This window comes from Lissotriton vulgaris, chromosome 12, assembly GCF_964263255.1.
Source record: "Lissotriton vulgaris chromosome 12, aLisVul1.2, whole genome shotgun sequence".
In the NCBI taxonomy this organism is placed as follows: domain Eukaryota; kingdom Metazoa; phylum Chordata; class Amphibia; order Caudata; family Salamandridae; genus Lissotriton; species Lissotriton vulgaris.
Genome location: NC_141700.1, coordinates 732395109 through 732413320, shown reverse-complemented (window position 1 = coordinate 732413320; position 18212 = coordinate 732395109). Strand labels below are relative to the sequence as shown.

The 18212-nt window shown below is 48.5% G+C and overlaps 1 protein-coding gene across 2 annotated transcripts in view; it reads right to left on the bottom strand.

Moving 5' to 3' along the window:
- Positions 1–1284: 1284 nt before the first annotated feature.
- LOC147678424 (calpain-5-like) overlaps positions 1285–18212 on the bottom strand; it is a 122955-nt gene continuing 106027 nt past the window's right edge. For both annotated transcript variants that reach the window (XM_086946021.1, XM_086946022.1), the window contains exons 11-13: positions 15015–15136; positions 11678–11814; positions 1285–3001 (exon numbers count right to left, since the gene is read on the bottom strand). In XM_086946021.1, the coding sequence (XP_086802147.1) occupies positions 2828–3001; positions 11678–11814; positions 15015–15136 (433 nt within the window). In that variant the 3' untranslated portion in view covers positions 1285–2827. The remainder of the gene's footprint in view (positions 3002–11677; positions 11815–15014; positions 15137–18212) is intronic.

The window sequence follows — 18212 nt, the reverse complement described above, 5'->3', positions numbered from 1 at the left end:
GGCATGTTAGCAAAGTCTGCAACTAGACCAGATAGAACCAGACAAGCACTGGCTGATGTCCAGCTGTTTCTAACCTGAAAAATACAGAGGCCATTACCACCTGGATGAAAGACAGCTGCCTCAAGCTCAACTCAGACAAGACCGAAATACTCATCCAGGATCTCACCCCTTCAGCCTGGGATGACTCCTGGTGGGCAACCATTCTGGAACATCCCTCCCACCCCTACAGACCATGCACGCAACCTTGGCATCATACTGGACTCATCACTCACAATGAACCGCCACATCAATGCAGTTTCCTCTGCCTGCTTCCACACACTCTGCCCTCTTCGAAAGACATTTTGATGGATCCCCACAGAATCCAGAAAGACTGTCACCCGCGCACTCCTCACCAGCAGACTGGACTACGGCACGCACTCTATGCAGGTGTCACCCAGCAACAACTCAAGAAACTACAGAACATTCAAAACGCCACTGCCAGTTTGGTCCACGACATCTCCTGCCGCAGCCACATCATGCAATACCTCCGACAACTCCAAAGGCTCCCGGTTAACAAGAGATTCACCATCAAGCTCCTCACACATGTCTACAAAGCTCTCCACAACATAAGACCAGCATATCTGAAACACCGCCCGCATTCCACATACCCGCCAGACAACTCTGTTTTGCCCAAAGTGCGTAGCCTCCGTCCCCAAGATCCAAAAGACCAGAACCGGAGAAAGTTTATTCACCTACCTCACCACCAAGACTTGGAACACCCTGTCCCTCCACCTCAGGCAATCCGTGTCACCGACCCAATTCAAGAAGGACCTCCAGTCCTGGGTCTTCGAATGATCCTCCCAAACCAGAGGGACCAGTGGCTCCCCCCCTAACCCCCCCCCCACGCCCCCAGCATCTCGAGAACCTCAAAGGAGAGTAGTCGTGCTTTACAAACACCTGATTGATCGATTCAGAGTCCAGTGAATCAGCAAGGAACCTACCATCCTGAGACGTAGAGGAAATCCCTGAAGTGGTGGTTTCCCAAGCATCTGGATATCTGGGACCAGTTTCACACCGGTTTGATCTGGAGCAAAGGAATCAACAAGGGGCAGCAGAACAGCCTCCCGCCCCTCCAGAATCTGGTCAAACTGCTTGTGCTCTTGTAGTTGTGTTTTGAATTCCACTCACCTGAAAATTGGTGGTTCCTAAACATTCGTTTTGGCACCTACAGTTTCTAGCCTCGGAGATGTTGGCTCTATTGACAAAGCCTGGAGGAATTTCATTTTATTCAGACACACAGAAAAGATGCAGAGGCATTTAGCTTTATTAAGATCATTGTTAAAAACATTTGTGAAATATCAAAAAGCAGCAATTGGATCTTGTTCATTAATTTCTCCAGAACATTTTAAAAGTTAAACAGAAAGAGCTCCGATTTTTAGTTTGAACGTAGAACTACGATGTAAACGTGTGTGCTTGCAACAATTGGGTGATCTACATGGAGAAATTATTCATGATATAAAAATGCATTTCGGATGTTTGGCACAGAAGGTCCAAGTGCACTCTCTGACTCAGGACAACATCCCTCAAACCTACAAAATTATGAATTCCCTAAAAATCATGCTCCAATGGGAACATTTTCAGGGTACACTGCATCCTTCGGACATTCCAAATTACCTCCACTTTAGTAGTTTGCCAGATGTTTAAGCAATCTTTTAGAAGGTTGGGAACTCTAGCTAGTTTTCTGACATTCCAAGGGAGACTTGCATAGCAGCAGTCTTTCTATGTGGGCTTTTCATAAAAAGCAAATAGAAATACAGCGACTTCTAGGCAACGTTTGGCTTTGTCGATGATTGGCCCCTCTCCAATGAACCATTCATCAGAAACAACCAGCAATGCGGAAGGGAAAGGTAGTCGCGCTGGAGGAGTCGCTGCTTGCTGATAGATTCGGGAAGGCCGGGTTCATTAAAAAGGATAGATCAAGATTTAAGGATTGCAGGGCAGCAGAAGAAAGGAAGCCTGCCCACATGTCACCATCTACTGTTTCCATCGCCCCCTTCCTCTTCATGTCACTTCAGTCAAAAAAATTATCACTTTATGGTTCCCGCGACATTCCCTCCCACAAACAACAAGAGCGAAAATCAGGGAATGTGGCATTCTGATCACGTGTCCATTCAGCCCTCCAGAAAAAAAGGTTTTGCATTCAGCAGATAACAGGGGAAACTTATAAGCATTAACAGAAGATCACTAATGAGACATGTCTTCAATCTGCCAGGTGTCTACATTCACGAGGTCACCTTGCCATCCAGGTGAGGTGAAGGTTTGAAGGTGCTGCTGAGATCTCACTGGCAGCTAGCAGGTGCCACATAGAGGATGGTAAAGGGGGACTTAAGTTCAGACATGTTCTCTTTTTGTTTTTTTGCTTTTGTTGGGTCTCCGTGTTCCAACAGCGTTGATGCCAACATGATCTGAGGTTCAACTGAAGGTGCACACTATCGGTTCAACTCAGCGCAAACTTAGCTGATATAAGAGTAAAATGTCCTGGTGAAGCAGAGTTTTTTGGACAACAAACCTTAAAAATATGACACCGATTCCACTTCCTGCGCCATGCATGCAGTTGTCCTGGGTCCGCAGCAGAACAATTGGGGTTGCCAGTGTCCCACACCGGTGATGTCTTTGGTTGTTCTATGTAAACAAAGATAAAACTTTCCAACTCCTTGGAGTAAGACATGTCTGACCAGTCAATTCACCACTGTTAGTGGCCATGAATGCTGAAGAGATATTCTGCGATTCCAGTGTTTAGCATCCACAAGGACCTGGCCACGAGGATGGGCGTTCACGCCGACAGGTATCAGAGCGCAACGAGTTCTCGACTGGACGAGATGCGGACAGCGATAGAACCAGCAGATGCTCCAGGTACCGCAGGGTCTAACCGCAGCACCTCACTCTTATCCATCGCTTCCGTATCAGCCGTCACCTTGGTGGAGCCCAAGAGGGTGTTGCGAATAACACCTTTCACCCAGATCTGAAACCAGAGCCAGAAGTTAACATCAGGAGTAGAGCAAAAGCAACAGAACACACAAGGAACATAGTTCAGAAGAACAAAACACCAGTGAGGAACATCACAGGCCTAAAGAGAGAGAACATAGGCAATCTAGAACAAAGAACTGTTGAGAGTCATCAAAATCTTATAATAATGCAACATAGGTGAGGGAGAACACAGTACCAGACAAGCAGTGGCAAGGACAATCGGTCTGGCAAGCTGGTGCAATGGTTATTTATTTATTTTTTTTCCATTATAGGCATGGCACAAAATCAAAACAAAGACAATGACGAGGAGAAAAAACATACCACTAAGTAAACGTGGCACCCATATGCTTGCAATAAAAATGTAAATGTGAAAAAGTCAAGCACACAAAGATAACTACAAAATGGAGAAGGATTAAACATTGAAATAAAAAGGCAGTGACAATATGAAGCATTGGTCCATCATCCTTGACTCTGTAGTGCACTTTTCTTTTTTTAGGTGGATGTCCATATGTGATCGGCATAATGGTGCCCCCTCACAGTGTAACAACCAATTATCCCGTGCTGTGTGTCGTGGTGGGTGTAGGCACAATGTAAATGACACTTAGGGAGACCAATGGATGAAGACAGCGGATCAAAGACCCCTCTAGGCACTAATATAAGCATTTATTTTAAATTATGATTTTTTAATTAGAAGAGGCTGGCATGAGAGCTCATGCTATCTTTAGGCCACTCCTAAAAGAATTTGGAGGGCTGGACCAGGGATGTCCTATGGAGTCACAGACTGAACCATGAATGCCAGCAATGCCTTAGAAGTACCTCCCCACCCTGCACCGGTGGAAGAATTGATTAATAAACATAAGCGTACTGCACTTCCAATTAAAAGGGCGAACGGAAACTTCCAAAGCAGGGGACTGAGAAACATGCTAAGGGGCTTATGCTCTAACCGCAAGAGGGGACAAAGAGTTTGAGTGGAAGGGTTTTTGGAGCACTAGGCTAAGTTACATTTTGTTGTAGGATCATTCTCCTTCTCTCCAACCAAAGGCACACCAGATGTTGGCACCAGAGAAGAGTTTTACGCCTGCGGGATCCCCTTCTCTCTCTTTTGTGTGCCTCCGAGGGATGTTTACTAAATACTTCCAACTCCTCCCATTGAGATCTAACATACCTGGTCACATGCCACGTGCAACACAAGAGACTTAGGTTGTACCTGCCTGCGTATGAGGAAAGGGTCACGGGCAAGGGCTTAAACTTCCTCAACCCTGTAATACCTACTCTACCTTTACCCAGATCCTTACATTCTTGAGCAAGTGTGCGAGCACAAGCAGGAACTGTGTAATGCGGGAAACATCCTTTACAACGCAACTTTTACCACGCAGTGCTATTACAACGCAGGTTTTACAACGAAAACCATTACAACATATTGCGCTGGGGGGCTCTCTAGGATAGGGAATAGATTTAATTTACTATCCAACACCTTCCCTAGTGTCCACAGGGACTGGAGTTGGAATAGTAAATTAAACGATTCCCTATCCAGCACCTTAAAGCGCTATGCGTTGAAATGGTATGCGTAGTAAAACCTGTGTTGTAACAGCATGCGTGGTAAAAGCATGCGTTGTAACGTCATACAACCGTGTAATGCAGTGCTCAGGTTTAGAGAATGCATCAATGAGGACATCTTCCTCTTCCTCATCAGTATGCAAGGATATATTATGGTGCTTTGCATCCTACTGGGTTATAAGCAGAGTTGGCATCAGGCAGAGAAGCCTTCAGAGGGCAGGGCTTCAAAGCCTATTCATCCTGATGAACCCCGCTGTAATCCTGTCAAGTGTCGTGCTGCTGATTGGTTGGCCCTGGGTCCAGATACTAGGACAGTGGATCTGCATCCAGGTCAGAGTCCACATGAATGGAGGGTGAAGGTGACATTTGTGGTGCACAAGGAACATCTACGCTCTGCTTCTTAAGGACAGGATAGGCCCCAAGTTCAACTGAACATCCTCCGCAAAAGTTGACTTTCATTTATTGTGGGATGACCGCGTGGTGGGAGGAGGGCTAGGGACAGTAAGGATATATAAGATCGTGCTCCGGCTATTATCATGCAGTCCACTGTTGTGCTCTAGTGATTGTAATGTGCCCGGATTCGAGGATTGCTTTGGATGCCAAAAGCTGGTCAGCTCCCATTTGTCTAAGAGGTTTGGTGTCCTGGTTATGACAGTCCTCGGGCATCAAGGCAATTCCTCGACGTTGAACAATCTCGACTTCAGTGGGTGGTGCTGAAGGACGTTCTTCCAGCCAGGCGTGGCGCTCCCAGGGTCATTCCTAGCCAAGGCTCCTTTAGAGGTCCATCATGAGTGGAAGTTGGAACAACCAACTCAGCATTTTCCTTTGACCAACTTAATGTCAAAGGTGCCGGGGAAACCCTTGTTGGGTAGCTGAGCGCCATACAAATGCAAAAAATAAATAAATAAATAAATAAGTTACTTGGAGTGCAGATGGACAGTGTCCAGTCAAAGCTGTGGGTTTCCAGGTCCTTGGCATCAGTGTCTAAAACGTGAGATGCAGCCCAGGTCCTGAGGTTTTGTTGAAGGCCCTGGAGAATCAGGAGTTTAAATCTTGGTGGGACATATGTAATGTAATGTAATGTATGTGTCTTGTAAAGCGCACTGCTGCCCTGAGGCATCTTGGTGCTGTAGACCGCTGGGGAACCCGTCCTGGCTATCCCTGTGAGATGGTCCCTAATGGGTATCTCCAAGGTGAAACCAGGCATCCCCGGCGAATGTGGGGGCCGTTGTAGAGATGAGGCAAGCTAATGCCCAGAGTTGCCGAGTGTGCTCCCTGGTTAGAGTAGGCACCGAGGCGAGAATTATCGAGTCCGCTGACCCTGGTCCACAACCCTGCCACGTCGGGAATTGAACCCTGGTCCCGGGCCGTTCTCTGCTTCCGGGTCTGCCGCCTCTAACCAGTGAGCCACACCACTCCACATGGGTCTTAGTTCTTGTTGGGATTCTGGGCAACTGCAGACCACTTCTTTCATCAGCAGCTGACACCGAAGATAATGGTGACACTGGAAGAAGGCAACTTGGTAGATTCTTGGTGCTGCTTCTTAGAGCAATGTGCCCACCTTCCGTCACATCAAAGCTTAAGGGCCTTCTTAGAATGGAGGGCGCTCTACGTCAAACCTGCACGTTCTTTGTGGTCCCTCAGAAAACAGAGGTAGTAGATCTGAGGCTGGCCTGACCACTGTAAGTTAATGGAAGAGGGTAAAATTTAAACGGTGCATTCTCCATTCCTTTCCCCCAAATAAGTCGCTATTGTATAAAATGCATCAGGCTTGTCCAAAAGTCTGGTCCATTACCATGAAACGTATTCCGTGAGTTGACGATATTGGTGCCCCAGTCTTCTGGAATAGAAACGTGTCTTCAGTGCGCAGTGAAGAGACATCTTACTTCAATGGTGTGAAATAAAATCTGAGGTGGAGTCTGCATCCTGGTGCATTGTGGGTCTCAGGAGAGGTGTTACAAGTCCCCTCAAAACTGAAACTCCTCCTTGGAAGGCAAACAACTTGTTATGCTCTGAGACCAACACCAGGTGGCAGGAATGTGCACACCATGAGATCTACAGTAGCACATGCTGAAAATTCACTCTTACCACAGCCTATAACCTTACCTTTTATTACTTACTTCCATCCTTCCAGATGTTCGGTTTGTTTTGTTCTCTCACGGATAATTTTTTTAGCATACTTTATTGAGGACCTTGACATCACTTCTAATGCAAATATTGACACATAAGCTCTTTTGTTTTTGTTACAGTCTCTACAGGAACATTGCGCGAATCTACTATACAGTGGCCGAGTATCACGACAGAAAATGAACTACAAGTACTTCTGGGTAATATCTATGATTTCAGATAATCATGAATAAGTGTTACATGGGTGTCAATAATATAAACTCCCACAGATCATTAAACTTAGGTTTTTTGATTTTAGAATCCTGAGGTAATTCACCAGAGGAAGGGGGGTCTCTCAATGTCTGCCCTGAATCTGCATCAGTGCTGTGTGATGAGCTCTTCCTCTGCTCACCCCTTCCGACCAGACAGAGGAAGCCAGCTGATTGGACAGGAGAGACAACGACTGATCACAAGTCAGACTTCCGAAGCACCCCCGGGGCTTGAACATCGCTCAGTAAGGCAGCAGGCGCGGCCAGTACAGGTAAGAGCGGTGGGCAGGGGTGGAGTCGACATACAAAAGGACTGGGAAAATAAAATATATAAGTCAATAAAACCACTTACCGGACTCCGGGATGCCGCGAGCGCAAGGTAAGTGGTTTTATTTACTTATTGATTTTATTTTCCCTATCTCGTCGTATGTCGACTTCCCCTCCCCTGTCTCGCCGCTCTTACCTGTACCGGCCGCGCCTGAGAGACAGATACTCTTATGTGTTTTGAACATATCATCTGTACGGTGTTTCAAGGCACCTGTGGAGCTTGGACATCGATTCAACGAAATAACAGTAGTAGACGAAGTCACACCATCAGGGGCGTCAGGAACTGGGGTCTGGAAGCCCCTACTTTAGCAGCCTAAGTGGGGGTTGGGTGCCACTAGCGAGCGTGTGTAGCATAAACCGTTTAAAAAGAGGTTTACTGTTCCTTTGCCTTTACTGCCCCCAAATAAAAACCATTGCAAGGGACTACCATGATGAAGCCTTGGAGTGGGGAAACGAAACACCTGCAATGAAAAGCACAAGACGAAAGATGGATGGATAGGAAGATGGATGATAGATGAGAAGATGGATGAGAGGAGGATGGATGGGAAGATGGATGGGAAGATGGATGAGAGGAGGATGGATGGGAAGATGGATGGGAAGATGGATGAGCGGAGGATGGAGGGACAGAAGAATGGATGAGAAGAGGATGGAGGGACAGAAGAATGGATGAGAGGAGGATGGATGGGAAGATGGATGAGAGGAGGATGGGTGGGAAGATGGATGAGAGGAGGATAGATGGGAAGATGGATGAGAGGAGGATGGATGGGAAGATGGATGGGAAGATGGATGAGAGGAGGATGGATGGGAAGATGGATGGGAAGATGGATGAGCGGAGGATGGAGGGACAGAAGAATGGATGAGAAGAGGATGGAGGGACAGAAGAATGGATGAGAGGAGGATGGATGGGAAGATGGATGAGAGGAGGATGGGTGGGAAGATGGATGAGAGGAGGATAGATGGGAAGATGGATGAGAGGAGGATGGATGGGAAGATGGATGGGAAGATGGATGAGAGGAGGATGGATGGGAAGATGGATGGGAAGATGGATGAGCGGAGGATGGAGGGACAGAAGAATGGATGAGAAGAGGATGGAGGGACAGAAGAATGGATGAGAGGAGGATGGATGGGAAGATGGATGAGAGGAGGATGGGTGGGAAGATGGATGAGAGGAGGATAGATGGGAAGATGGATGAGAGGAGGATGGATGGGAAGATGGATGGGAAGATGGATGAGAGGAGGATGGATGGGAAGATGGATGGGAAGATGGATGAGCGGAGGATGGAGGGACAGAAGAATGGATGAGAAGAGGATGGAGGGACAGAAGAATGGATGAGAGGAGGATGGATGGGAAGATGGATGAGAGGAGGATGGGTGGGAAGATGGATGAGAGGAGGATAGATGGGAAGATGGATGAGAGGAGGATGGATGGGAAGATGGATGAGAGGAGGATGGAGGGACAGAAGGATGGATGAGAGGAGGATGGAGGGACAGACTAATGGTTGAGAGGAGGATGGAGGGACAGAAGGATGGATGAGAGGAGGATGGAGGGACAGAAGAATGGATGAGAGGAGGATGGAGGGACAGAATTATGAATGAGAGGAGGATGGATGGGAAGATGGATGAGAGGAGGATGGGTGGGAAGATGGATGAGAGGAGGATGGGTGGGAAGATGGATGAGAGGAGGATGGGTGGGAAGATGGATGAGAGGAGGATGGGTGGGAAGATGGATGAGAAATGGATGGAGAGGCAGAAAGATGGATGGAGTGATGGACACATGGAATGTTAATGGACTGATGACGGATGAATGGATTTACTGATCAAGCAAAGGAGAAAATTAAGAATGGACTAAAATAATGATGAACGGTCAGATGGATGAGAGAAAGAAGAAAGGGTGGATGGTGAAAGAAAGGGTGGGTGGAGAGAAGAAAGGATGGATGGAGAAAGAAGAAAGGATGGAGAGAAGGTGTGGGTGGATGAATGACATGGAAGGAAAGTAAGCCTAATTAATTGAGAACTGAGGACTGGAAGGCAGCATTTGGTAAGGTTATTTTCATAATTCCTTTGAGCAAGCAAACAAATGAGTACTGGACCTGCACCCGCCGCCCCATCAGGCCAATGTTCAAACAGGGGGTATTCTATTGGCCACTCACTTGCACACCATTGACACTTTAAACCCGAAGACATCCACCGGTTAACTTCTTGCTGCACTCTTCGACCCTCAATGGCCTTCTATTTCTTACTCAGAGGATAGTGGAAGGACAAGTAGTGAAACAGAAGTAAATAGTGCCTGTGGAAACAGGGGTATGGTCACCCATAGTGGATGTTGATACTATAGAGATTTGCTGTCCCTATAAAGAGACTGAGAACATGACACCACAGGCAGGGTAGAAGAGGGCGAGACCTCGGCTGAAGCGGGGGGCCCAGTTTGCTTTTAATTTATCAGGACTTCAATGTCTGAAGGTACACTTCATTTATTTGGCTCAATAAGTCCCTATTTGGGAGGCAGCTGGTCAGTCTGTGGCTAAAACTTTTCTTCCTCAAGGATATCTGAGTGGATGGCCTTGATAGTAGGAGTCTTAGTGCAAACAAAATACTCCCCCACAAAGTGCTTCCAGCACCACGGTAGAAGATGCTGAATCAAACAAGTGACGTCACTGGAGACACAACACATCAATCTTGTCCTCAGTTGTTCGAGTGTATCTCAAAACAGAAAGTAGGTGGAGTCTGGGAGGAGAGACATCATCTCCGGATGGACAGAAGAAGGAAAGGCAAAAGATACTTTTAGGAGCACTGGCATTCCCTGGAGCAGCAATAACCATAGTAATGGTGACACCTCAGGGTCTACTGAACAATGCACAATATCAGGGGTGGCTTAAAAGCTCCCCTATTGACCTACCAAATACACCTGTTCTACAGGGCTCCGCCACACTTTTTACTAATGCACTGTGGGCTCACACGCACTCATACACACTCCCCCTCCCCCTCCCATTCTTCATGTAAACTTTTAAAGAATCCACTCCCATTACATTTCCCTCTCTGCTATTCTGTCCCTCCCTGGGTTTGGAATGGCCTGTGTGCACCACCCAGTTCCTCTGTCCATTCTCCTTCCAGAAGCATCCATGATCAGCAGATTATAATCACGAACCAATGCCAGGTTTACAGGCTCTTCCTCATACAGCATCGGACCAGGGTATCAAAAGCAGCCCTGGTAAAAACGCTCAAACCAGCGCCACTGTCTTCATCTCCACGCAGAATCCCTCTCTTTCCATAGATCAATGCTCTCTCCATCTCTCCTCTGTGCGTCCTTTGGGCGGATCTTGCTGTTTTGGCTACAGTGCCAAGAGGCATGAAGCACACTTCAACATCACACATCAAAACCAGGCTCTGGACCCTCAAACTGAACGGGGGGGGGGGGGGGGGCAGGCAGCTGCTAGTTAAATGACTATGTGACAGAGAGCAATGATTCTGGCTTTTCCTTTTTAAGATAGTGGTTTTCAAGTGTGTTAGTTCAATTGGAACAACTAACTTGAACCAGGACACAATTCCCAGAATGCATGTGGGCGTAAAATGAAAACCCTGGTCTGGGGCGCTCCGCCCTTGGTGGAACGGAGTCATTGAGTCACCTTGCAGTTCGTGTGTGTCAGGGTTCGAGTCTGTGCTGTTGTTTCCAGCATTGGGTCTGTGGGTGGCTTTAACGTTGTTGGCACCCCACGAGACAATCATTTTTGGCTCCCCCCCCCCCATGACGTTTCCTCGGATTGCCTCAGGGGCACCACACAAAAGTGCCCCTCATCTCTCCAAAGCCCCTCTCTCCCATGCATTTCACTTGTCTTAAAGCACTAGTAAAGCCTGACTACTAAAAAAATGTAAGGATTCACTTTTTAGCAAATTTAGGAATCGATAACGAAAGACTGGGGGGGGTCCTATTCTATTTTTTGCAGTCTGCGTGCAGCTCTTTGGTTACAGTTCATAGGTCGCTGTTCTATATTAGGGATGCATCTTATGTACAGCTGTAACGTAAGGATCTCTGTGACAAAAGCAGTAATCCACTCACTTATCCCTACAAAATACAGATTTGTGATCTGCACAGTATATGTTCTTTGCAGCAGGCAGATTAACCCTCTGCTTCTTTATGGAGTCAAAACTGCCAGTAGACCAAACTCTGGTTTCTCTTTTTAGCAGGAACATTTTCACAAGAGTCATCTTGACATTTTAAAGTCTGGCTGAAAACTGGACGCACAACTAACTCTGCCGCAGGTTCCTTTAAAATAAATCATACCTTATTGCTTAACACAGCGCCCCCATGTGGTCAGCACCCCCTCCCTGAGATCAGCACCCCCCCCTCCTAGGACAGCGCCCAGTGCGGCTGCACCAGTCCCGCTGCCCTAAAGCCGGCCCTGGTCACAGCTTACCTCAATCTTCACCGGGTTCTGGGGTTTCTTACGGTAGAAGACGCCCCCCAGGTCAAACTCCGGGCTGGAGGAGGCTGGGTACACCCGGGACTTCACCTGCTTCCCCTCGCACGAGATCCTGGCAAAGACGTCTGGAGCTGCCGGGGAGGAACGTGCAAATTAGCCTAGCAACAGAAGTGCACGACCATTCAAACGGCACACACACACACACACACTAACACCCCCCCCCACGCCCCTCCCCCGGCGCACCTAGACGGGTGCAGCCTGGTGACTGCCTGGAGATGGTTTACCAGCCTGACAGCCAATTACTGTGTCAGCAGGGCTTTCGGTGGGGGGTGTGAGCCCCCCCAATTTGTTTGGTGGGGCCTCAAAAGGGGGCTCTAGGGGGCTCTATTTTCGGGTCTCAAAGGTCAAAGGTAGGGTGACCAGACATCCCAGTTTTTATTTGGTGTTACTAGTGTGGGTGACATGTCTTGATAGTGAAATACTGCCAATTTCGTTTTTCACTATTGAAAGGCCATCTTGCCCATAGGATAACATGTGGAATGCTGTGTTACATGTTTACCTGCATATCTTCCCATAACAGCAAGATAGACATATGGAATATGGTATCCCTGAACTCAGAATTTAATAACACATCCTTTAGTGAAGATGGTTTTTAAATTCTAAGTTTGGAAATAGCACCTTTAGAAAGTGGCTGTTTTCCTGTTCAACCTTTTTGTGTGCATCTGCCTGGTTGTGTATTGACTGTCTGGTTTGTGAGTGACAGGGGCTTATACTTAATAAATATACTTTTTTGCCTATTTTATTATCCTTTGCTGGATGCGACTTCATGATTTCCTTAAGCACACAATGCTAGTTATCTTGATTTAGACCACGCCCCTACAAGGATAGGCCACACCCCTTCAGGAAATTTACCACGCCCCTTCTAGAGCAACACCAGTTTTTTCCCACTTAAAGCCCTGTGTGTAAGCAAATCAAGCAAGTATACCCACTCGACAGCATTTTAACTCAGTGCTTTTTGTAGAGTTAAGCCACAGGTATGTCAGCACAGGTAGGTTTCATTATGTTGCTCAGATGAGCTAACACATTCATTTATGAAAAGAACCCCAGCGGTCTGATTTACAGAATCAACACTGGCACACATTTGCCCTGCAAAAGAAGGAGTAAACGTGGAAAGGTGGCAATGAGCACACAGGGCTTTGTTGAGGACTCGGAGCACCTATACGAAGATAAAGATCTTCCTACAGTGCAGAAACGGCTACCTTTTGGGAAGAGCTCCCGGGAAAAGACGACTGTAGTAGGTTTCACGAACACTACCGGGATTCATCGAGGATTCCAGAAGACATTGGCGTACTCCTAGGGTAGCATGCTTCTTAGTTTTCCACAAACTTTTGACAATCTGGCCCAAAGCCATACAACGTACTCAATAAAATGGTCTTGTTACGGTATCCTACTGTATCTTTGTACAAAGTTATTCCCTAAATCATTGCCCATTTGTTTAGTCAGCAACACATCAAAGTTGTACAATAGAGTAACTTTTATTGACTAACAGCGTCAGAAGGTATGCTAGAAGGTACCTCACAACCCAAAGTTCTTTTCTCACAGTGTTGTTTTAAAACACAAGTGACCTCTGCTAACAACTGCTAAGGCAGTCCCTTTAAGGGGTCTGGTAAGGCGGCTTCAGATAGTATTGTACTGAGTTGTGTTTCCCGCCACCCTCAGACCATCCGAACATCTGTGGTGCCAGCCAGAACCTTCAAACCGAGACAACTGGTGGGAGAAACGGGATTCTGTGACCCCTGACCTCACACTGCCTGGAATACAGGTATGGAAGAGTCCTGGTGCTGAGGGTCAGCAATCACTCCCCTGAGCTCACTCCACATGAGCACTCTGTCATGCTCTGTGGCACGACCCACCAACTCCCTTCACCCCATCAGGGCGGAAGAGAGAGTTCACGACCGTCTCCTGTGGTGCAGGCACACCAACTCTGGCCTCAACCTTCAGGACTTGCGTTTCCCCCATGCTGTGTAATCTCCTAAACCCTGATGTTTATTACCTCAAGGTAACCCCTGACATCCACCACCTGCAATCCTGTCAATCAACCTTAAGTTAGCGGCGATTGTGTAGCGCTCTATTTCCAATAGGATGACCTCTTAAAGGTGCTCTCATCCACTGATCCTGAGCATCTTCCTGCTTCCTGCGTGCAGTGAAGTACCCTGAAATTAACCCCTTCACTACCTATTCCGACTTCTTACTCTAACTCCAAACCTCATTTATGACCTGCCTTGACATCTCCCTATGCCCATCCCTACCCCGAGCCTACCAGCTATCGCTTACTAGACCATAATTGAAAGACTTTTTTGGTATCCCATCCTTAACCTTTTAACCTCATGCGCACGGGCCATTTTCCCGCTGTGCGCTGAGTTTTTTTAAAAACCCGCGTTACATGACGAGCTCAGCTCGTCATGAGCGTACGACAGGCGCAACTCATGACGAGCTCGTCATGAGTGTCGAAGGGGTTAACATATTCGATCTCGAATCCTAACTCTAACACCCTGCAGTACCTGTTTTAGGCCTTGCTACAGACTGCTTTAGCTGTCTGCTGCAGATCTTTCATTTCCAATATTTTAACATATTTGGGTCATGACTGGATGCTTTGTTGTTTCTCTCATGCCTGTGTTGGGCATTTGATGGCTGTTATCCATATTCTATTGTTTGCCTCGCCCTGGAGTGTTTCAGTCTCACAATGTATTGATTGGATGAGTTGCATCCTTCCACTGCCAATTTCAGGGAACTCTTTTTATTGCTCAGTCCTGGGTCATTAGCCTTCACCTATTCATCATTCCTCCAACTAGAGATGATCACCTCAAAAGCACCATCTTTACTAACACAGCTGTTGCATTTAGAAACGAGCAAACTTCCCTATATACAAATGCCCAGTGATGGCTGGTGCAGGTAAGAGCGAAGGGGCAGAGTGGGCGGTCAACAAACCGGCTGTCACTGCAAGTGCCTGGAATTACCTAAGAATGCTAGTGTGACTTCTTTCAGGAAGAATACACAGGATTGCAGTTAGAGTCATGTTAATGACTATTATCACAATACTACATTAGTATATTCATTTAAGAATGAGAAAAAAACCAATAGACTTCTGAAAGAACATATGCAAATTTATGTTGCAGCCACGCCCACTCTGATCTGGGCGGTTGAAAACAAAATGACAGTGAACCTTTCATCATTGTTTCTTTCCACTTTCCCGGTAGGGAGCTGGTCCTGAAGGCATGCTATGTGTGTGAGTTTGTGTGCACCCTGCTGACTGATAATGGCACATAATTACCTTTGGCAGAGCCTGGCAGGGCCAGTCCTGCAGCACTGTACACACTGATGGAGGTGACCATAACCGGGTATCCCACGATCCGTTTCCAGAAAGATGGCGTTGGCAGGTCTTTATTCATCTCTCTGACAAAGGAAGAAGAACATCAGAGACCATTATTGGGCGGGAACCAATAGACGGTGAACAACCTTTACAACAAAACTTTTACAACGCACTACCATTACAACGCAAACCATTACAACACATTGCACTGGGGGGCGCTCTAGGATAGGGAATAAGTTTAATTTACTATCCAACACCTTCCCTAGTGTCCACGGGGACTGGAGTTGGAATAGTAAATTAAACTTTTCACTATCCAGCACCCCAAAGCGCTATGCGTTGTAAAGGTTTGCGATGTAAAAACCGCGTTGTAAAGGCATGCGTGGTAAAAGTATGCGTTGTAACGTCATGCATCCCCAATAGACGCCCTGCGCGAGGGAGGGGAACATTGTGCTGGTTACTGACTGCGAAGGTCCTGTGCTCCCCTAAAGACAATCCCAAACCTAGACCTGATGCTTCCTTACTTCCTGTGTTCCAGTCCAAAGGCATAAGGCTCAAGCCACATGTATACCTAGAACCCAAAGGTCCTGGCTCCTAGTGACGCCTGTCTGTAACCACCCCTGAGAAGGGCAACTCTAAACCAGGAAATGATAGTTCCCGTCTTTCACTAGGAAAGTGGTCATCCGTTTCCTGCAGAGACAGAAGCGGACCTAGAAGGGTGTATTCGTGCATTATGCAGCCCTAGTCTCATAAGTCACTTAAACACTTAGACAACCTAGAACCCACAAATGCAGACCAATATCCCTGCCCCTCTTAAAGTACAGATCTCCCCCAGAAGTAAAGGTCACAGATTTCAGTGCCAGCTTCAACCTGAAAGAACAGATCTACATTTCAAACCAAGCACTGCTAACTCCAAATCCTGAAAGTGCGTGCCCTTACTGATGGCTCCATACCTAGAACCTACAAGTCCCAGCTTTCAGCGCTACCAGTCCTTGTCAACAGTCCACGGTCTGCAAAATGGTGCACACTTAGAAACAAGGAGTCATGACAACCCAACTATCCAGGAGTCCAGACTGACAGGTGCTTGCAGTGCCAGGCCTAGGAGTCCCGACTGACAGGTGCTTGCAGTGCCAGGCCTAGGAGTCCGGGCTGACAGGTGCTTGCAGTGCCAGGACTAAGAGTCCGGACTGAGAGGTTCATGCAGTGCCAGGCCTAGGAGTCCGGACTGACAGGTGCTTGCAGTGCCATGCCCAGGAGTCCGGACTGACCGGTGCTTGCAGTGCCAGGCCTAGGAGTCTGACTGACAGGTGCTTGCAGTGCCAGGCCTAGGAGTCCGGACTGACAGGTGCTTGCACTGCCAGTCCTAGGAGTCCGGACTGACAGGTGCATGCCATGCCAGGCCTAGGAGTTCGGACTGGGTCCGGACTGACAGGTGCTTGCAGTGCCAGGCCTAGGAGTCCAGACTGACAGGTGAATGCAGTGCCAGGCCTAGGAGTCCGGACTGACAGGTGCTTGCAGTGCCAGGCTTAGGAGTCCGGACTGACAGGTGCTTGCAGTGCCAGTCCTAGGAGTCCGGACTGACAGGTGCATGCCATGCCAGGCCTAGGAGTTCGGACTGAGTCCGGACTGAAAGGTGCTTGCAGTGCCAGGCCTAGGAGTCCAGACTGACAGGTGCATGCAGTGCCAGGCCTAGGAGTCCAGACTGACAGGTGCTAGCAGTGCCAGGCCTAGGAGTCCGGACTGACAGGTGCTTGCAGTGCCATGCCTAGGAGTCCGGACTGACCGGTGCTTGCAGTGCCAGGCCTAGGAGTCCTGACTGACAGGTGCTTGCAGTGCCAGGCCTAGGAGTCCGGACTGACAGGTTCATGCAGTGCCAGGCCTAGGAGTGCGGACTGACAGGTGCATGCAGTGCCAGGCCTAGGAGTCCGGACTGACAGGTGCTTGCAGTGCCAGGCTTAGGAGTCCGGACTGACAGGTGCTTGCAGTGCCAGGCTTAGGAGTCCGGACTGACAGGTGCATGCCATGCCAGGCCTAGGAGTTCGGACTGAGTCCGGACTGAAAGGTGCTTGCAGTGCCAGGCTTAGGAGTCCGGACTGAGTCCGGACTGACAGGTGCTTGCAGTGCCATGCCTAGGAGTCCGGACTGACCGGTGCTTGCAGTGCCAGGCCTAGGAGTCCTGACTGACAGGTGCTTGCAGTGCCAGGCCTAGGAGTCCGGACTGACAGGTTCATGCAGTGCCAGGCCTAGGAGTGCGGACTGACAGGTGCATGCAGTGCCAGGCCTAGGAGTCCGGACTGACAGGTGCTTGCAGTGCCAGGCTTAGGAGTCCGGACTGACAGGTGCTTGCAGTGCCAGGCCTAGGAGTCCGGACTGACTGGTGCTTGCAGTGCCAGGCTTAGGAGTCCGGACTGACAGGTGCTTGCAGTGCCAGGCTTAGGAGTCCGGACTGACTGGTGCTTGCAGTGCCAGTCCTAGGAGTCCGGACTGACAGGTGCATGCCGTGCCAGGCCTAGGAGTTCGGACTGAGTCCGGACTGACAGGTGCTTGCAGTGCCAGGCCTAGGATTCCAGACTGACAGTTGCATGCAGTGCCAGGCCTAGGAGTCCGGACTGACAGGTGCATGCAGTTGCCAGGCCTAGGAGCCCGGACTGACAGGTGCATGCAGTGCCACACCTAGGATTTCTGACGAACGTGCATGCAGTGCCACATGTAGGCTCCCTGGCTAACAGGTGCATCCAGTGCCACACCCAGGATTCCTGACTAACAGGTGTATTCAATGCCACATAAAGATACCTTGACTAACAGGTGCATGCAGTGCCACATCTAGGGTTCGTGGCACTCCCATACCTAGGAGTACCATACCATACCATACCCATACCTAGGAGTCCTGGATCACAGGTACATGCAATGTCACAACTGAGATTTCCGACTAACAGGTGCATGCAGCATCACACCTAGGATTCCTGACTAACAGGTACATGCAGTGCCACAGCTAGGGTTCGTGGCACTGCATACCAGGTGCATGCAATAGCATACCCAGGAGTCCTGTCTACCAGGTGCATCCAGCATCACCCCTAGGATTCCTGACTAACAGATGCATGCAGTGCCATACCTAGGAGTCCTGTCTACCAGGTGCATGCAATACCACATATAGGTGCCCTA